This window comes from Eschrichtius robustus, chromosome 3 (assembly GCF_028021215.1).
Source record: "Eschrichtius robustus isolate mEscRob2 chromosome 3, mEscRob2.pri, whole genome shotgun sequence".
Classification (NCBI taxonomy): domain Eukaryota; kingdom Metazoa; phylum Chordata; class Mammalia; order Artiodactyla; family Eschrichtiidae; genus Eschrichtius; species Eschrichtius robustus.
In genome coordinates this window covers 18,048,524-18,069,934 of record NC_090826.1, presented here as the reverse complement: position 1 = coordinate 18,069,934, position 21,411 = coordinate 18,048,524, and the positions used below count along the sequence as shown (strand labels likewise).

Sequence of the window (21,411 nt, the reverse complement as noted above, 5' to 3'; positions counted from 1 at the left end):
TCCTCTTTGACCACATGGATTATTTAGAAGTGTGTTGGTTGGTTTCCAAGTGTTTAGAGATTTCCCTGTGATCTTTCCACTGTTGATTTTTAATTTGATTCCACTGTGGTCAGAGAACACACTTTGTATGATTTCAATTCTTTTCAAATTTGTTGAGGGTTTTTTTTTTTTTTTTTTGGTGGCTCAGGAAATAGTCTATTTTAGTAGATGTTCCATGTGCACTTGAAAAAGATGTGTATTCTGCTATTGTCGGGTGGAGTGCTATATAGAGGTCGATTAGACCTGTTGGTTGTCAGGTAGAGTTCTTCTCTACCCTTACTGGTTTTCATCTAGTTGTTCTGTCAATTGTTGAGAGAGGGAAATTGAAGTCTCCAATTATAATTGTGAATTTGTCTATTTCTCTTTTGGATTCTGTCATTTTTCACTTCACATATTTTGCAGCTTTGTCGTGTGTGCCTGTTAGCTTGAATGCTTGATATGGATTAGACCAGAGTTTTTACAACTTTTTTGACCTATACGTTCAATGGAAAATAGATTTTACACACATACACATTACTATAACTGAAATAATTTTAATGCAACAATGTTTACTCTTGTCAGATACAGCTGGAGTTTGAGCTTCTCAATTCTATTATTTTTTCTTCAGACTTAATTTTTAGAGCAGCTTTAGATTCACAGCAAAATTGAGAGGAAGGTACAGAGATTTCCCATTGACTCCCTGCCCCTACTCACGCATAGCCTCTCCCATTATCAACATCCCCCCGCCAGAGTGTTACATTTGTAAACAGTTGATAAACCTACATTGGCACATCATTATTGTCAAAAGTCCACAGTTTACATTAGGGTTCCTTCTTGCCGTTGTACATTCTGTGGGTTTAGTTAGATGTGTGATGACATGTATCCATCATTATAGCATCGTACAGAGTATCTTCACTGCCCTAAAATTCCTCCGTGCTCCACCTTTTCATTCCACCCCCGCCCTAAATCCTGGTAACCACTTATCTTTTTTTTAATTTTTAATTTTATTTTTATTTATTTATTTATTTTTGGCTGCATTGGGTCTTCATTGCTGCGCATGGGCTTTCTCTAGTTGCGGCGAGCGGGGGCTGCTATTTGTTGCAGTGCACGCAGGGGCTTCTCATTGCGGTGGCTTCTCTTGTTGCAGAGCACGGGCTCTAGGCGCATGGGCTCAGTAGTTGTGGTTGTGGCTCGCGGGCTTAGTTGCTCCGCGGCATGTGGGATCTTCCTGGACCAGGGATTGAACCCGTGTCCCCTACGTTGGCAGGCAGATCCTTAACCATTGCGCCACCAGGGAAATCCCTTATCTTTTTATTGTCTCCATAGTTTTGCCTTTTCCTGAACATCATACAGTTGGAATCATATAGTATGTAGCCTTTTCAGATTGGCTTTTTTCACTTAGTAATATCCATTTAAGTTTCTTCCATGTCTTTTTGCAGCTCAGTAACTTTTTTTTTAAGCACTGAATAATATTCCACTGCTTGGATGTTCCACAGTTTATCCATTCACCTAATAAGGACATCTTGGTTGCTTCCAAGATTTGGCAATTTTGAATGAAGCTTCTATAAACATCTATGTGCATGTTTTTTGTGTGGACATGTTTTTAACTCCTTTGGGTAAATACCAAAGAGCACAATTGCTGGATTGTATGGTAGGAGTATGTTTAGCTTTGTAGGAAACTGCCAGACTGTCTTCCAGAGTGGCTGTGCCATTTTGCATTCCCACCAGCAATGAGTGAGAGTTCTTGAGGCTCCACATCCTTGCCAGCATTTGGTGTTGTCAGTATTCTAGATTTTGGCCATTCTAATAGGTATAGAGTGCTGTCTCATTGTTGTTTTAATTTGCATCTCCCTGATGACATATGATGTGTAGCATCTTTTCATATGCTTACTTGTTATATGTATACCGTCTTTGGTGAGGTCTGTTAAAGTCTTTATCCATTTTTTAATTGGGTTGTTTGTTTTCTTGTTGTTGAGTTTTAAGAGTTTTTTTTGTGTATTTTAGGGAACAGTCCTTTATCAGATGTGTCTTTTGCAAATATTTCCCCCAGTCTGTGGCTTGTATTCTCATTCTCTTGACATTGTGTTTTGCAGAGCAGAAGTTTTAAATTTTAATGAAGTTGAGCTTATCAATTATTCCTTTCATGGATTGTGCCTTTCGTGTTGTATCCAAAAAGTCATCACCATACCCAAGGTCATTTAGGTTTTCTCCTATATTATCTTCTAGGAGTTCTATAGTGTTGCATTTTACTTTTAGCTCTATGATCCATTTTGAGTTATTTTTTTTTGAAGTATGTAAGGTCTGTGTCTAGATTCTATTCTTTTTTTTTTTGCATGTGGATTTCCAGTTGTTCCAGCGTCATTTGTTGAAAAGACTATCTTTTCTCCATTGTATTTCCTTTGCTTCTTTGTCAAAGATCCGTTGACTATATATATATATATTTTTTTTTTTTTTAAAATAAATTTATTTATTTATTTATTGGCTGCACTGGGTCTCTGTTGCTGTGCGCAGGCTTTCTCTAGTTGCAGTGAGCTGGGACTACTCCTTGTTGCAGTGCGCGGGCTTCTCATTGCAGTGGCTTCTCTTGTTGTGGAGCACAGGCTCTAGGCGTGCAGGCTTCAGTAGTTGTGGCTCGCGGGCTCTAGAGTGCAGGCTCAGTAGTTGTGGCACACGGGCTTAGTTGCTCCGCGGCATGTAGGGATCTTCCCTGACCAGGGCTCGAACCCGTGTCCCCTGCATTGGCAGGCGGATTCTTAATCACTGCGCCACCAGGGAAGTCCCCCGTTGACTATATTTATGTGGGTCTGTTTCCAGGCTCTTTATTCTGTTCCACTGATCTATTTGTCTATTCCTTTGCCAATACCACACTGTGTCTTGATTACTGCAGCTTTACAGTAAGTCTTGAAGTTGGGTAGTGTCAGTCCTCCAGCGTTGTTCCTCTCCCTCAATATTGTGCTGGCTATTCAGGAATTTTTGCCTCTCCATATAGGCTTTAGAATCAGTTTGTTGATAGCCACAAAACAATGTGCTGGGATTTTGATTGGATTGCATTGAATCTATAGATCAAGTTATTTTTAATTCTATTATATTAAAGAAAAAATGTTGGTGTGGTAAGAGATGATCACAAATTCCTTGCTGTTCCTTTTATTAAGAGGTGAGATCTGTTTCCTATTCTTGCATCTGGGTGGGCTCTGGCCCTGCTTGACGAATAGAATATGATAGAGGTGATGAGATGCCAGTTTCTGGACCATGGTGTGAGACACTGACAGCGTTCACTTCCTCTCTTGGACACTCCCTCTTGGGGCCTTGAGCTTTTAAAGTCTGACTACTCTGATATCCGCTGTATTGGGGGGCTACATGTAGACACTTAGGGTTTACAGTCTTAGAGGAGCCCAGCCTCTCAGCCAAATCCAGCCTCCCAGCCATCCCTGCCAAGACTCCAGACAAGTTGTGAGTGAAGCTGTTTTGGATTTCCAGACTGGCATATCCACCTGCTGTAAACCCCTGCATGACTTCTTTTAATGCCATGTGGCATCAAAGAATTGCCCATCAAAGCCCTGACTCACAAAATGAGTAACTAATTAAAATAAATAATAATACAATAAAATTAAAAGAGTAATCATCAATGAATTGTTAATTAAAAATTGAATAGTTATTTTAAGTGACTAAGTTTTGGAGTCCTTGTTACACGGCAAGAGATAACTGGAACAGTGAGTCATGAGGCACCCAAAGGAAACTGAGTCATGGCCATGGTTTGAAAACACTGATATAAACTGCACCAAGCCTTTACGCTCCTGTCTGTTCTTATGGAGATGAGTGTGGAGCTAGATAATATATTAAAAGTTAATTTGTGTTTGTTCCCATCATGTTTTTCTCTCTACTTTTAAAAAGGAATCCAGGGCTTTAATATTTTTCTTCTCTCTCTGGGAATTTTGCTAGGGGAAAACCAGAAGATGCATAAAAGCAAACACAGCCTATGCTAGGTGGGGCAGGAGGTGAGCATCTCTCCTCACCTCCTCAGGAGGGGAGAAGGGAGACATCCCTAGGCTGGAGAGGGGATGGAGGCGGGCAGCTGCCAGAGCAGCACCCTGAGGGCTGAGTAGGCACATAGGGGCCCAATTCCAGCCCCTACGTGCCTATCACAAATGTGCCATTTGTCATGTGCCTGGTGTTAATCTGTGTCCCCGCCAGAGTGGGCACCTTTGTCTAATTCACACCAAGGCACCGTATGGGTCAATGGTAGCCATGCAGAAGCCCCCTGGACCTTTGCGCAAGTCTGGGGAGGAGTCCCATAGTTACCAAGGTCAAATTTTTGACCAGCCTGGTAGGACAGGGCCTCACTGGAGTTAAATTGTTTCAAAGGACATAAAGATGTGTCCTTTTTCTTACACCCGTGCTTGTGAACCGGGACTGTGGTCATTCTGGCCATACATAAAGGACAGATGTTTTGCTCTCTTTGGGCCTCACCAAGGTGGGGCCTGGATCAGGAGTGGAGGCAGCTCCAGGCCACGCCTGGTAGTGGGGGTGGGCAGTCCGTTGTCTCATATGTGTGTGTGTGTGTGTGTGTGTGTGTGTGTGTGTGTGTGCGGGGGAGGGAGGGGGACCACGCTGGGGCTGAGCCTGGAAGTCTGAAGCCGACCCTGCAAGTGGCCCGTGGGTTGTGCCCTCTGTGCTGAACATTCCTCCAGTTATTCCTGAGCCTTTGGTAAAGTCTTGTCAAAAATGACAGTATCGTGTGTGCCTCCAGAATGGTGAAGAGGCTCTTGGGGCCTGTGTCGGGGCAGGGCAGTGTATTGTTAGGGCTTGTGGTTCTAAAGCCAGGCTGCTGGGTTCAGTCCTTGCTCCCCCATGTAATGGTTCTTGCACAGATTACTTAATCTTTCTGTGCCTCAGTTTTATTACCTACAAATTGGGAATAGCACTAATACTGCTTCCTTTGTGGGGTTGTGAGGATTAAATGAGGTCATGTGTTTAAAGCACGTAGCATGCTTTCCCCCCTTTTTTCTTTTGGGTAAATGGATGGATGAATGGATGGTTCAATGAATGGTTTTATGGATGGATGGATACATTAATGAATGAACAGGTGGATAAAAAGACAGATAATAGGTGAAAGGATGAGGGAATGAATGAATAAATTAATGGATGAGTAAATTAAAGGATGGATGGATGGTTCAATGGAGAGTTCAGGAGGTAGATGGATGGACAGATGGATGGATAAATTAAGGGATGAATGGATAGAGATGTTTGCCAGACTCCATGCAAAGCATTTCACATACGTTATTTTGTTTTAGCCACACAGAGATACCATAAAGAAAGGGATATTTCCTTTTTACACACAAGGTGCTTGAGCTTCAGAGGTAGGAAAAATCACTTTCCCAAGATTATACAACTAGAAAATGGTGGAGCAGGATTCAGGCAGTGTCTAGCTCACACGGGAATTTAATATGCATAGCTTCTATGGCTGTTTGAGGCACCTTAAGGAGAACTGGAGTGCACAGGAAGAATTATGGGTTGGGGGGACTGGATGGGGGGCACTGGCAAAATGGTACCACTTAGGCCCTTCCCCAAGAGATACTGGTGTCTGGTCCCAGAAGGAGCGTCAAAGGAGAGCCTCTTATTAAACAGGTTGGAGAATGCTCTGAGCATCAGAAAGTTGGCTGTTAATGGGAATGTAACCCGCTTTCTTAAGCAGAATACTGGCCCCCCAAAGATGTCCATGTCCTAATCTACAGAATCTTTGAATGTGCGAGGGTACACGGCAAAGGGGAATTCGGTTGCTAATCAGCTGATCTTTAAAATTGAGAGATTTTCTGGGTGGGCCCAGTGTAATCACAAAGGTTCTTAAAAGTGGAAGAGGAAGGTAGAAGGGAGTTAAAGGGGGATATGAGATATGGAAGAACAGTCAGAGAGGGATGCAACATTGCTGGCTTTGAAGGTGGAGGAGAAGGGGACAGGAGCCAAGGTGTGGGCAGCCTCTGGAAGGTGGGAAGGCAAGGGAGCAGATTTTCCCCGAGAGCGTTTAGGAGGAACACAGCTCTGCTGACACTTGATTTTTAGGCCAGTGGGCCCTGTGTTGGACTTCTAAACTCCACAACTGTAAGACAGTAAATGTGTGTAGTTTAAGCCACTACATTTATTTAGCAATTTTAGGTAATTTGTTACGGCAGCAACAGGAAACTTATACACCTGCAGGTCAAGGGGGCGGAAACTGAGATCCAGGAAGGTTTAGCAACCCACTCAAGGTTGCACAACTAGGAGCTCTTTGAGTTCCAGAATCACCGCTCATGTAGCCATGGACGAGAGGTTTGCCTGCCCTGCCCCGTCCTTCCAAGGCATTTGCAGACTTCTCACTCCCTCTTCTGTGAACCTAGCAGTCACCCTTTATGTCATGAATGCAGAGAGCCTAAGATTTAGACCTGGAAGAGTTCTTCGCCATCATCTCCTCACGAGTGAGATGAGTTTCTAGTGGTTTCTGAATATCTTTCAGCTATATCATTTTTGTTTCAGAAACATCCAAATCCAATCTTTAAAACAGTTAAAAGCAGAATTATTCTGGAGGAGGTGGAGTTGGAGGTGGAGGCGAAGCTCAGCCCACCAGGCCCTCCCTTTTCTCCTGTACAAGGTCTGCTGGGCACCTCTTTGGGACTCAGGGCTGCGAGTAGCAGCATTTGAAGTCTCCTTCTATGATGAGGAGTCGGGGGGCCTGTTGCATTTCTGATTCTGCTGGTTTTCACATGGCTGCCTTCTCCTCATTGGTTAGCTGTCTACTCAAATTCTCCCTCGGGAAAACTTCCCTGCCACTCTTTCTAAAGTCTGCTGCCCTCTCTGACTGGCATCATGAACACCTGCTGGTTTCCTTCCAAGGACTTGTGACAATTTGCCTTTATTCCATTTATTTGCTTAAATAAGGGCTGTCGAATTCACGAAGGCAGAGACCTTGTCTCTCCTGCTCCCGGGTGTAACCCAGTTCCTGGCACAGTGCCTGGTGTGAGAACACACTCAAAAAATGTCTGCTGATAGAAGAATGAAGCTCAGAGAGGGAAAGCAACTTGCTGCGATCACACAGGGATATAGTGGCAGAGCCAGAACGAAGGTCGAGTCATCTGGCATCTTCCATCAGTCAGTCTCTGGCCTATGGTTAGTGGTCGCTGTGGGCAGCTGCGAGGGGTCAAGACTAGTCAGGGACAGACACATTAAGGGCTGGTTGCAGTGAACCATGAGCCTTTCAGAATGACCTAGAAGGACTGCAGATAATATGGTGGGATTTCCCTTCTGGTAGGATTAAGACTCATGAAGGGAAGACCCAAGCCAGGGCCTCTGGTTGTGGGCCTCGTGCCAGGGAGGCCATGCCACAGCTTCCCCGCCTACAGGAGGAAGGGAGAGGGAAGAGGGGAAGAGCCCAGGGCCTCTGGTTGTGGGAGGCCATGCCACAGCTTCCCCGCCTACAGCAGGAAGGGAGAGGGAAGAAGGGAAGAGACCAGGGCCTCAGTCAGGGAAGAAGCCTGAACAGACTCCCTCTTGAGGGAGTACCACTCAGAATACCACTCAGAATGGATCACCTGTTTCTCCAAGCATAATGGAATTAAAAAGAACAGTTGGAAGAAGGCAATGCCGAAAACCCAAGGTGCGACCCTTTATGATGGAATTCCAGGCCTCAGGGACAAGCGTGGGGCTCCCTGGCATCCACTCAATCACACCATTTAAGGAAACTGGGAAAGAAGTCAGGCAGTGTTTAGATAATTGTCATGGCAACCCTGAGGGTAGGGATTATAAGCCCCATTTTACTCCAGAAAGTGAAGTGACTTGCCCGAGGTCACAAGTTTATCAGTGGGGTTCCACCACAGCTCTGCAGGGCCCCATAGCTCTTTCTACCACTTAGAGGTGTGAGCTAAGGGTGAGCTTTTTGGGGCAGGTCACCCAAGCATGTGCCGGCTGGGCTGGGCATCTCTCACTCTCCCCTGGACCCAAGGGCTCCTTCTTTGGCCTCAGAGGCTCCAGGGTCTAGTGTCCCTGGAATAGTATGAGGGGAGGGTCCAGTTTCAGGATTGGTTTTGAAGAGGGAGGAGGAGGAAGAGGAAATTCTGTGTATTGTGCTGAAGTACCGTAGGAATGCAGAAAAGATGTGGAGAGAGAAGATGCCAGATCTTCCTGAGCAGGGAGTTTGAAAATCTAGGAAACAGTTGAAAGAACTCAGTTTTAGAGTAAAATATACCTGGGTGTTACCCCAACCAAGCCCCATTCATCTGGACCTTGAGCAGTTAAGACACCCCATCTCTGTGAGCCTCAGTGTCTACTGTTGTAAAACAGGATAAGGGCCCAGGGTAGTGCTGGGGCCAGTTCACACTGGCTGGTGAGAGCCAGTTGTTACATCTTCAGGAATTTTGTGAAGCAGTTATTAAACAATGCCATCATTAAAAATTATATAAATTTACAATAGCATAAAGTGTATTAAAAACAAAGACAACACTCAAAACAAATCGCTTCCTAATTATTTTACTATGTATTACTGTTATTTGTATTCTTGAGGTTATTTGCATCTATTGTATCTGAATTTTGGAAATATTATGTAACCATGTGTTGCTGAGCTCTGCTCTCTGCCACGTGAGGACACAATGAGAAGGATGAGAAGTTCGCAGTCTGCAACCCGGAAGAGAGCCCTCCCCAGAACCAGGGCCATGCAGGTACCCTGATCTTGGACTTGCAAGCCTCTACAACTGTGAGAAACACATTTCTGTTCATAAGCCAAAAATAAAAAAGATATGTTGGGCTTCCCTGGTGGCGCAGTGGTTAAAAATCGGCCTGCCAATGCAGGAGACACGGGTTCGAGCCCTGGTCCGGGAAGATTCCACATGCCATGGAGCAACTAAGCCCGTGCGCCACAACTACTGAGCCTGTGTCCTAGAGCCTTCGAGCCACAGCTACTGAAGCCCGCGCACCTAGAGCCCGTGCTCTGCAACAACAGAAGCCACTGCAATGAGAAGCCCGTGCACAGCAATGAAGACCCAACGCAGCCATAAATAAATTAATAAATAAATTTATAAAAAAAAAAGAAAAGATATGTTACTGAGCATCTCTTCCAAAGTCTGTTGTTCAGTGACTCGCACTGGTAGTTTGAAATTGGCCTTGATGGCCACTTATACCGTAGAAAATGGCAGTTGCTACCCATCAGGGCTTGATTTATTTATCATTGTGTTGATTGTGACCTAAGATGGCCTAAGAAGGTAATGGATAACATGTTAATGCAGATTAAATCGAAAACTGTGACGTGGTGAATAGCACAAAAAAACTGAGGACATATTCTTCCAGTATTTGAAAACTACTATCTGATTCAACAAAGAAGTCACCCATGTCATTGTGGAGCGAGAAAAGTTCCAACATAAACCTTCGTTGTTTCACTTTAAAAAATAATTGAAGTATAGTTGATTTTCAGTATTATTTTGGTTACAGGTGTGGAACACAGTGATTCAATGTTTTTATAGATTATACTCCATTTAAAGTTATTATAAAATATTGGTTATATTCTCTGGGCTGTATATTATATCCTTGTATCTTATGTATTTTATATCTGGTAGTTTGTATCTCTTAATCCCCTTCCCCTGTCTTGTCCCTCCCCCCTCCCCCCTCCCCCATTGTTTCACTCTTATCTTACTCCTTGACTCATATAGAGGTGTCAGCCAGCATTCCTGAAGTATGCTTGGCGAGTTGGTTGGTACACACTTACTAGCACACCCCTGGTAATACGCCTCTCTGGTGGCTGCGGGCACTCAGTGACACAGTGTGGATGTTGGTGCCGGTGGTGGCAGTCTCCATCAGCTGCCTCCTCCCCGAGCCATGCCCGATAAACTCGAGATCTGTGGATAAAGAGCATGCTGGCCGAGTAACTACAACCTCAGGAGAAATTTCCTAGTTCCTCATCCCAACCAGACTGGTTGCTCCTGGGTTCTTACTGTAGAGAAATTCTGGGGCCAACATCCTGGACCCGAGACACAGTATTAATATTAAGTCAGGAGTTGGAAGTTAGGAAGAGGCATCTAGGGCAGCTGGTAAGGGGATAACCTTTGGTTCAACGTCTCTGCTTTCTGCCCCATCACTGTGCCTCTAGGTCCCCACCCACTGGCCGGGACCTTCGCTGGGGTGGGGAGCAGGGGGCAGAGAGTCAAGTAGTCACCACACCCCACCAGCCCAGGATGCCAAGCTTCCTCTGGGGCTCAGGTCTGGCCTGTTACCAGCCTCAGCCCCCCAGGGGGCAGAGTGGCTCCATGGAAAGAAGGCCTAGCTCATCCTTCAGTCCATCCCCCTGCCTTCCATCCTGACTGGTATGGCAGGGCTGCTCCTGGGGGCAGTAAGGGAGTAACTACTTACTGAGCCCCTGCTATGTGCCAGGCTCTCTGCTGGGCACTGCGGCACCCGTTAACTATCTAAGCTTCACAAAGGTCTTGCAAGGTAGGGTCTGTTATGCTCTCCCTGGTTGAATGTCAAGCCATCAGGTAGACCTCCCACTACCCTCCCCTCTGACATCTACCCCCTCATGTTTATGGGCCCAGCGTCAGCCTCAGCACCGCTCTCCCTCTGAGCACCAGGGCAGTACCCAGACGCTGGTGAACTTCTCCAGGTATACTCCCAGGGACACTGAGAGCTGCTCCCTCCACAAGGGGAAACCCTGCAAACGATAACACTTTTTTTAGAGATTCACGTTGTGCTTTTGGCATATTTAAGGCTCTGCAATATCCCGAAGTAAAGAAATCTGATCAACTTGCCCAAGCCCAGAATTTGCCTAACGTATTTGACCATGGAACCCTCCCCCAAATCCCCTTTTTTGAATTTGACAAACGTTTATTGGGAGCCTGCTATGAGTCAGGCTTTGTCCTCGTTGTGGAGAACACAGCAGAGTGTATGACAGATATGGGCCCTGCTTCCTCCCGGCAAAATACTAAGAGCTAACGGTTGTGAGTGCTGAGCACTTGACCTGCTTCATCTCATTTCATCCTCTCCTCTACTCCAGGAGTTAGGCATTATTGCCGCATTTTATAGACATGAAAATGAGGCTTTGAGCAATGATGTGCCCTCTCCAAAGATACATAGCTAACTAATGGCAGAGTTGGGATTCAAATCCTAGGACCCCTGACAGCAGAGCTCAAACTCTTAAACATGAATGAATGTTCTTAGAACACTTAGGAATTACTGCTCGAGTTCAACACTCCAGGCCAAATCCCCAACCCTGGCTTCATCCTTAGCCCTGGAAAACTCCTAGTCACTCTTCAGAAACCTGCTGAGGACCTCTGGGAGCTCCTCTTTGTTCCCTGGTGAACCTCAGGGGGAAAAAATACTGTGAGCCCAAGTAATAATTTTTGCAATTCACATTTATTTTGGGGAAAAAAAAGGTTCACTAAAAATACTCCTACAAAGGCATTCGAGTCACAGGCTCAGGGTTGCTCATTGAGCCAGTTGGTGAGATTTCCTTGGTCATAACAGTGGGGGTCCCGGGAGCCAGGGCTGACCCAGAACCAACAGAGCCCCAGCTGCGTCCCTCCCTGACTCCCCAGCGTTGTCAGGAAAACCCATATTTGTAACCAGAAGAAACAGAGTTCTGTGAAACCACACCAGGCCCCACGGGCCCCAGTTGTGAACTCTGGCCTGCATGACCGAGGTTAGAGTGAACCGCTCGGGGGGTGGGCAGCCCAGGTGCCCACACCCACTGCCCATGGCTCAGACAGCGCGTCCAGGAGGCCAAGGTCAGAAGGGGTGTCCCAGTGCCCCCAGACAGGGTGCTCCTTGGGGATCTGGATTTGATTGGCGAAGCGTCTGACAGTGGGGAGGGGCTGAGTGGGGACCACAGGTAGCGGCATAGCATAGTGATTACGAGGGCAGATACTGGGCCAGAGACCACTGGCCGACGGTGTGACCTGGGAAGGCCACCACCCACGTCTCTGAGTTTCCTAGTTTGTGGAGGGGGAATAATAACTGTACCTGTTTCACAGAGCTGTGTGAGGGTTAAGCAAGACACTGTGTATAAAAAGTTAAGCACAGCACCTCGCACACTGTTGGCACTCAAGAAATAGCAGCTGTGGTTAGGGTTTGGGGCTGGGCATCGCCAACCAGGAATTGCTCTTCTCTGGAGTCGAGAGAGGCTGGCTGTGAGGGAGTGTCCCTGCCGGTGCTACCCCGGGCCAGCCTCAGGGGCTCAATTTCTTGCCCCCTGCCCACCAGAGTCCCTGTCCACGGAGGGGAAAGCAGCCAGACTGATTACCAGGCTCTGAGCAACCCAGAGGCACGTCTTTCAGCTGGTCTCCCAGATTCCATAGGCAGTGGTCTCAACTGGGAGGTGAGGGCGTCCTTTGTATGGAGGCAGGGACTGTGTGGTCATGGAAGTTGCATCCTGACTGTCAGAGGGAAGGCACCTGACTCTGGGGTTTGCAGCGAGACCCTATGGCTTCCCAGTGTTAAGACTCGGGTTCTGAACAGGGAGGTGGTGTGCTTGGGAAAGATTCCTCAGCAAACCCCTGGCCCTGCAGCTTCCTCTCTAAGGGGGTGGGGAGTGTCCACCCCAGATGAGTCCCTCCCTAAACTGAGCCACTGGGGCCCCTACTAGCCTCCTGAACTGAGCTGTCTAGCCCACCAGCCAGTGGGCACTGTGGGCTGTGTGGGGCTTTGCTGCAGCCTGGGGTAGTCAGCTCCCCGGCCACTGGGAGGGCCAGGTGTGGGCAATTCTACCCCTCTACCAGGAAGGGAAATCCACCATCACACTCAGAAGGAGGTGATTCAGATTCAAAGGATGGAGTTGTTAGTATTTGTTTTTAGCTATCTCCCTCCCCATCTCTTTCTCTCTTTCTTGCTCTCTCTTTGTGCTTTGTCACTGCTGGGACCCTCAGGTTTGGGGATCAGAGTTGAACAATGGGACTTGAAATTTCAAGAATTGGCAGCATAGAATCATATGGTGGTGGAACCTTAAAAACATGGAATCCTTCTGTTGGAATCTTAGCATTGTGAGGTTTTGCTGGAATCTTCACCCATGGAATGTTAGAGTTTTGGACTCTTGCAGTATCAGCAGGGCCCCAGAGTGGATGTGGTCCTGGCTCTGACCTCCTCCCTCTGCCATCTCCCTTTCCCCTCCTCCAGCAGGGGCCATCAGACCCTGAGTAGACACAGGACCTTCACTCCCTCTTCCTCCTGGGAAAGCCGTGCCTTCGTCTGGGTAGCAGAGGCTGGCAGCGGGGAGTTATATGAAGCTCCAGGTCCAGCTGGAAGCCCCACCCTGCCTTTGCCCGGCCCACCTGTCCAGGTGCTGAGTGAACAGGCCTGGGTCAGAGCCTTGAGGCCTGTGGAGTCTCCAGAGGGTGGCCCTGGGAGGGCTGCTGGGCCCCTGTGAAGTATTAAGTTCCTGTTCCTTTTTGCTATATCAGCTTTCCTGAAGCAGCCTTCAAGCTGTGAAGCTAAACTCAGACAGACTCTGGGTCTGGGGAGGCGGGGGGTCTAATTTTCCTGAAAGCTTAGCTCAATACATTCCTGAGGGTCAGCCCTTCCCCCCACTCCATGGGTCCTAATCCATGTCTGAGTTTGGGCATCTTATCTGACGATGTCCTGCTTTTTCCTAATCCCTGTCTACGCCAGGCCCTCTCCCTGCAGACACCAGGGCACAGCTCATCGTGGGGGAAGTGAAGAGAGAATTTCAGTGTCTGGAGGAATCTCCTGGAGGAGCTTGTTAAAAACAGGGGCTCCTGAGCCCAACCTTGGCTATTCTGACTTAGGGGGTCAGGGTGGAGCAGGCGCATGGCCGGGCTGGAATGCCCTGGGCATCACCTCTGAGAATCTGGTTCCTCACTCGTAGAGTGGGGATGGTGACACCCACAGGGCCCCGCGCATGGGACTGGTGTAGGCTAAGTGTTCAGCGATTGGTGCAGTTGCTGTGGCATCAGCCTCCTGAGACCAGCCTCTGACGGGGAGTCCCTGAGCCTTCCTGTGTCACGGAACAAAGGCCAAGTCACTTCCTCTGATTTCCCTGAAGGGGAATCTGGCCAGTTTCGAGGCCATAGTCCATGCTGTTTTATGGTAGGAGCCATTTCATGGGAGGCGGGGGCAAGGTGGGCAAGGTGGAGCGTGCATGTGCGGTGGGACTCCCTAACCTCCCTCTGGGTTCCCCAGCATAACACACTATTGAAAAGGGCAGGACCCCGCCCCCTTCCAACAGCATGTCTGGGTGATCTCTCCAGGGCCAGGGCGACGGGGCAGAGATGGGCTTCCTGAGCAGTTTGCATACCACTTACCCAGCCCCCAGCCCTGTTCGCTTCATCACTCCGCTCTGCCCCCCCGCGGGGCTCTGCCTGCCTTCCCGTGCCCTTACCACCACCCGCGTCTACTCCGCTCTGGCCATGAGTGGCAGCTCTCTCAGTGCCTGGCCTGGAGGAAATGGGGTGGGCATCGCAGTCGAATGCAGCTGAATTAAGAATCAAGTAGCACAAAATCCAACCCTGCTGTTCCAAGCAGCTGAAATGACTCTTTGGATTATCTGCGTCAGTGAGTGAGGATGGAAAAGGAAGCAGCAGGGCCTGGATTCTCTGGGAATAAATGAGGGCTTCTCCAGGGGGCTTTTCCCCCGGGGGGGAGAGGGGGAGCTGTGAGGCATCCTGCTCCCATCTGATGGCCGAACTGCCTGCCCCTTCTAGCACCTGATGCTGACTCAGCCACTCTTCTTCTCAAGAGCCTGTTGTGGCTGGACTGTGCATCGTGTCCAAACTGCCTCAACCTCCCCTCAAACCAACCCCCGCCTTCCAGCACTGCTCTGGTCCATCCGGAAACGACTCCTCACTGTTAACCATGCTGGCCTTTGCATCTTTGGTTACGCTGCACCTCCCACTTGGAGTGACCTTTCTCTCAACGTCTGTTTCGTCAAGACAGCCTCCTCTGTGAAGCCCTCCGTGACAATCCCAGCCCATTTGCTCTTTCCCTTCTCTTAGCAACCAGCTTTCAGACATCAGGTGCTTCATGTCGTCTGAGCGTGGTGGAGTGGGCATTGGAAGCAGGTAGACACAGCCCTGCTCTGCCTCTTCCTGGCTATGGAATCCTGAGCAAGCTACTTCCTCTCTCTGAGCCCATTCTCCCCCAGCCCCCCAGCCCCATCTGTGGAAGGAAATAGTCCCTCCTCACAGGGCTGCAGTGTATAAGGTGTTTCGCATGCTTGGCTCACCCAGTCCAGTCCTCTCATTTTACAAACGCGAGAGTGAGGCTCAGGGGAGCTGGCTTGCCCAGATCTGTGTCTTAAGTTAGTGGTGAGAGCTGCCACTCTGGTGGCAGTGTGCTTTTTCCCTAGCATCATGCCTTATCCTGACCTTCGAATGCATTTACATTATTTCCTCGGACAAGTCATCCAGCCTTTGGTACCATTTGGAACTTCAGGGGCTCAGGGGAGAGCCAGGAGTGGCTGAGGGCCCAGCACCGGGGTGGGCAGTGGTCTGGGGCCATGATTGCTGCTTGTGCTTCAGCCAGGGGTGAGGAAGAGCTGGCACGGGGCGGGAGCTCCTAGTCTTCTGGAGATGAGCCCCCGACCTGAGAGGGGTGCAAAGCTAGTGAGTGCACACAAGGGGGTGGCAGAGAGCTCCCTGAGAGGGACCGGCCAGAAATGATGGGGAAAGTCCAGCTGATGCCATCTGAGCAGGAGGCACCACTGGGTAGCGAAGAGCCACCGCCCCAAGTCCCTAAGTATCCCAGACTGCCCCCGCCACCCTAGCCCCTACTCTGGGGCCTTTTGGTGTAGCACTACGGCCATCATCTATTCTGATTGGTTTGCCCCCATCTTACCGGTTGATAGGTATTTAGAGTACCATCCCCCAGGAAGAGGCCTGCTGATCAACAGTAACCCATCTGACCCATCTGGGGGCGCTTCTGGGGCAGTAGGAGCGGGGGCGACGGCAGGGCTCTCTATTACCCAGCCTGGCGCTGTGCAGATCTGCCTGTCACACCCTCTCAGAGCAGCTGGTCCCCATTTCCATGGTGCCCTGGCCCATGTTTGCAAGGCAGCTTTCTTTCCTCAAGTACCAACTGTGTGCAGAGCGGCCGGAAACTCCCCTCACACTGCTGGGCAGGTGGGGGCTGGCACTTGGGGAGGTTGAGCCAGGAAAGGATTAGTAAGCAGGCAGCGGGTGGCTCAGAGCCGTGTGCCCGGGCGAGCAGGCAGCATCAGTGGAAGGCGCTTGGCAGCATGGCCCACCATCCCCACTGAGAAGCAAGCAAGAGGTGGCGGGGGGAGCTGCCCCAGCAGCGGGGAGAGGGGAGCATCTGCCTGCACCGGGGACAGTCACAGCGACGTCTGTCTGTTACCCTGAAGTAGAGACAGAGGGTTTGGGTAGCACCCTAACTCTTGAGAAGCCGGCACGTGGAGGCCCAGGACCACGGAGGACTCAGGCCCTGAAGGGTGGATGGGCAGACGTGCTGGCTAGCAGACACCAGCCTAGCGGCTTAGGACAGGAAGCCATCTGACAGGAAGCACCGACTGCCAGCCCCCTGTGGGGCCCCAGAGCAGTTGGGGGGGCGGGCTGAGGAGACAGAGTTAATCTGAAGAGCATCAGGGCAGCTCCCTCCAGAAGGTGACCTTGTGTGTCGGGACAGCTGCCACCCGTGTTGGGCATCTTTGGGGCACAAAGGGCAGCTGGCTGGGCCAAGGCTGGCCAGTTCGCGGGAAGCCAGCCAATGCCTTCCTTGTGGCTTGCTCTGCTGTTCCCCCTGGGGGGGCCCATGCTCCCCTCTAATCCCTTCCTTCCCCTCGCATCTCGGGCTCTGAGAACAGGTGAGTGACAGATGACAGGCTGGTCCGTGTTGGATGCTTGCTCTCACCGAGGGGCCTTTAGTTGACCACCTGCGGCATGAATCTTTCTCACTGGTCAGCCTCCCACGGACAAAGGGAAAGGTCCTGAGATGTGGCGTCCCTGGCTCCCCCTCCCCAGCCTCCTCCTTCCACACGAAGAATTTTGATTGTACGTGAGTAGAAGTTCATCTGCTCAGAGGATAATTAGAGTTGACCAGGATAAGGTGATAATACCTGTGGGTTTGGCTGCGGATCCATGGGTTCTCCTGGACCCTCACACTCCCACCATCACAGCTCACTTAATACCTGGGCCCCCTTTCTCTGGCCCAAAAGAGCGAGTGCACTGCTGTCACCTCCCTGCTCCAAATGCGTCCTGCAGTGGTTCACACTGATCTGCAGGGCATCAGACTCCAAGTTCTGAGCCACTTCCAACTCACTTCTTTCATTGCCTGTGCTTTTGACAAGCCAGAGCCAGAAAGGCCACATGGACCACTGGTGTCCTCCATGTGTTTTCTCAGCCCCAGGCCTTCTGGAACCCTGAGGTAGGAAAAGTCCCTTAGAAGAGCATCATGGGTCACTTGACATGTCCCAAAGGTGCCAGGGTCTCTGTTGGAACTGACAGAGAACAGGGGTCATTTTCTAACTAAAGTGTTTATTTCCGTTCTGTTCACTAACCGATTGTTCTGCTCAGGCAGCTGCATTTGCTCATAGGAGAGAGTCTGTGGCCAGACCCCTTGGCTGATTATTTTCCCATGGCCAAGACTTTCAGACCTGGGCAAAGGTCTGGTGGAGGGAAAGAGGTGGCAGAGAAATCACATGCTTTCTTGCAAGGGGAGGAGAGGAGCACGCCTGCACATGGTCTGAGGGTGATACTCTGGAGGGCTGGCATATCACAGTGAATGATCTGGGTCCTGGCCTCGGATGCAGCCTGGTTTAGGCTCCCAGAGACCAAACTGGGTTCTGGCCATCCGAGGGCACTCAGGAACCTCGAAGGGGCCTGTTTGCCTGGAAAGTACCGGATAGACTGGGACAGAAGGAGAGTGGAGATGTGGGCAGAGGCTTCTGGCCCTGCAGCCTCCTCCTCCTTCTCAATCTGTTGCTTTCAAAAACAGTCCTGGGGTGGGACGCTCCTCCACCTTGGCCCCCACCCTCCACCCAAATCTCACTCAGTCTCTGAATGGCCCAGATGGCCCCGTGGCAGTTGGCTTTGGTGAGGCCTGGCAGCGGGTGGGAACTCTGTGCAGGGGGGAGGAGGGAAGGGTGTCAATGAAAACCATATAAAAAATCCAGAAATGTGCATATAAAATCTCGCCCTTGGTGTATTGCCTAAGTCAGTAAGCAGAAAGCACCTTCTCCCTGGAGAAGGATCAAGTCCTCAAAAGGTAGGAAATGTCAAAGTGTCACTTCATTGTCATAAAAAAAAAACCAACCAACAAACCACCCCCCCCAAAACCAAATCCACCCCTGACCAAAATACCCCCGAGTCCACAAATTGCTGTAAACAAACCCAGATGTAGGAGCAATCCTTCTCAGTGGCAGTCGTAGCTGATGGCAGTCATTGCGGCATCAGTCCTCCAGGTGTGGACGGGCAGGAGTGGGTGCCCAGCTGGGCCATGGCCGCCGAGCTGTGCGCGTGACGTGGACGTGGAGCTGCAGACCGGGGGGAGGGGGATGGTCAACCTCAGGAAGGCTGACCTTTCGGGTGTCCCCGTGCTCTCCCTGACCCAGGAGGACAAAAGTCCCTTTTCAGCCCCGGGAGCTGACAGGAGAAACAAGTCTCTTTCATTGGAGTTTCTAAAATATTCTCCAAAGACAGAAAAATTCTTCTGTTTGCCCAGCGGCAGCGGGATTGGATTTTCCAAGAGTGGTTCCGGGGGTGGCTACCCGTCGCCTGCCCATCCGCCTGGCGCGTGGCTGTTGAGTGAGACCTGGAAGAGCAGCCCCGGGGATGGGAGAGAAGTGTGGCCCCTGTGTCTCCCCTTCACATTTGTGTTCCTGAAAGTGTTTCTTGGCTCCGGCCAGGTCACCTTCCCAGAGGGAGCTGGAGAGAAACTGCTTTTGATCTCCGATTGGACAAACTGCATGAATCTCCCAAGCCCTTTTTTTCCTCCAAGAACAATGATCGCTTTCCTTATGAGAATCCTCTTTAAAAACTATTCCTTGTGTTTCCCGCCCCCTCCCGGGATCTATTTTCTTTTGTCCCCATTCCCTTTTTTCCATCATCTGAAGTTGCACGTGTTCTTGGTGACGTCTCATGGCTGGAGCGCTGCTTGGTTCTTCCTGTTGCCCGTGGCCTCCTGGCAGGCGGCTGACCCTGCGGTGGACGAAGAACCGGGGGCCGGCATGTGGGGCGGAGGGGGCGGGGCCTGGAGGAAGAGGTGAGCCGAGGCAGGTGAACGTCAAACCTCCACAGACTGGATCTGGTTCATCTGTGCCCGCATCACCTGGATACTGTTCAGGATTTTTTTCTGGTGACCAGCCAAGGTGACCCCAACCCGGAGAATGTCCCTTTGGGAGAGAAGCACATGTGTTAGGGAAATGCGGGGGTGGAGGGACTCTGTCCAGGTAGAGCTGCCTGGGCTTTTCCAGGGGTTTCCTGCTGGAGAGGGCAAGGCAGGGGGTGAAGGGCCTGGGGGAATGGGTGGGCATCTGGAGCTGGAGTGAGTGAATGTTGAGATGGGAGGAGCCCGTGATTAGGAATCAGGGCGCCTAGGTGCACGTGTCTCCTCTGCCTCGGGGGAGGAGAAGGGAACCTGCATTTACTAAGTACCCAGTCATTCACTTTATATCTCCTTTCATCTTCCTACCGCTCCCCAGTTTACAGAAGAGAAAACTGGGGCTAAGAAGGGTTCTGTGATTTGCCCAAGGTCGTGGCCAGTGGGTGGCAGGAGACCTGGGTGTTGACATGAATGTGAGTCCGTGTTGGCCGTCTTGCCCCTTGGTCCCCCATATCCCTGCTGGGACACTGTCTATTCCCCACTTTCCAGAGCCCCCCCACGTGGCGGGTTGGGTGGGGCGGGGGGCTAATGGCAGTGGGTGGAAGTGGCTGGGCACTTACTCCATCATCATCTGCGACACGACATCGAAGGAGGTGAAGCCGGCATTGGCGAAGCTCTCCTTGTACTGCCCCATCTTGATGGCCTCCAGCCACTCGTCCACTGTGTTAAAGCTGGTGTAGTCGGGGATCGTGCGGTCCAGCAGCGGCAGGTTGATTCTGGGGGTGGGGTGGGCAACGGGGACGGTCAGGGCACATGCTGACCTGGGGGTGAAGGTAAGCACTACACTTGCAGGCTATGCGCGTACCTGCACGCGTGCATCCATGTGTGTGAACGCAGGTGAGTGTGTATGTACGTGAGCATTTCTGTGTGAGAGCAGGAGTGAGTTTGAACTCACGTAAATGTGCACACATATATGTGTGAGTGGGCGAGAGTAAGTGTGTGCAGAACTCAGAGCTGGGGTTACCTGGAAAGTCTAGGGAAGCCTCTACAGGGACTGCGGAGAGGCGGGACCACAGTGGTGAGGCGGGAGATGCTTCTCCATGCTTCTTCTTTTGAGGAGGAGGGATTTCAGCTGGACTAACCGTGCTGATTATTTGCTGTTTCCTCCCCTGATGCCCTTCTGTCCTTCTCTACCATGGTTGTGCTACAGGAAGCTGATCTTGTGGACTGCCTCTCCAAAGTCCAGACAGAGCTGGTGGGGCTAGTGGGAATGACTTCCTGGCAGGCGAGGTGTGAAGTGCCCCTCAGGCTAAAAGCTCAGAGTGATTTTTATCCGAAGAATCAGGAGTGGCTGATGCAGGGTCATGGTGAGGAGGGACGGGCAGAGGCAAACACGAAAATCTCTTGGCCCTAAGAACTTGGCAGGTGAAGGACTTGGGCCCAGAGAGTCTCTGGCCACAGCCAGCCCTGGACCCCGAGGACATCTAGCCGGACGCCCCTCAGAAATCTTGTGTGATCAAGAGTCCTGAAGTGTAAGAGTGTGCAGGGCCAGGACTGGCCTGTTGAAGCTGCCCTGGCAAGGCAGTGGTGGCTGCAGACCTGATGGAGGGCGCCCTGGGACCACTGGGAGAAGGAAAGCTCCAGGACCACTGGAGCTAGCGCACCTCCTGAGCCAGTCTCTCTGATATAAGGATGGCAACCCGAGTGTGGGGCGTGCGTGCATGTGTTTGTGTGGTGTGTGTGTACTTCTGAACGTGTGTGCTCAGGGACCTGTGGATGTGTGTAGGTGTGAGAGCCTGAGAATGGGTGTCTCCATGTGTGTGAGACTGTGTGTGAGCACAAGCATAAGCGTTTGTGCCCAGCTGTATGTTCACGTACACGTACGGGACTATATTTGTGTGTGTACATGCATGTGTGTGTGGGCCTGGCCATGTCGAGGAGGCTGCAAATGCGAGTCAGAGGGTCCAGGTTTAAGTGTGGAGGAGGAAACTGAGTGAGGAGTAAATCTATTCACCAAGATTCTGACGATTTCTCTGAAAAGCTGTCCTCTCCGACCATGCTTTAAAAGATGCTTCCTCTACCGGACTGGGCTTCCTTCTCCTTCTCAGGATAATCTGTGTCCTGCACTCTGCACCCCAAGGTAGCCATCTTCCCAACAAA

General features: G+C 50.4%; 1 protein-coding gene across 3 annotated transcripts in view; it reads right to left on the bottom strand.

Moving 5' to 3' along the window:
* Positions 1-18,959: 18,959 nt before the first annotated feature.
* The window catches only part of EPHB2 (EPH receptor B2), a 119,084-nt gene continuing 116,632 nt past the window's right edge, over positions 18,960-21,411 (bottom strand). For 2 of the 3 annotated variants that reach the window (XM_068537777.1, XM_068537776.1), the window contains exons 14-15: positions 19,872-20,027; positions 19,141-19,321 (exon numbers count right to left, since the gene is read on the bottom strand). In XM_068537777.1, the coding sequence (XP_068393878.1) occupies positions 19,213-19,321; positions 19,872-20,027 (265 nt within the window). In that variant the 3' untranslated portion in view covers positions 19,141-19,212. The other variant, XM_068537775.1, reaches the window with a different exon arrangement.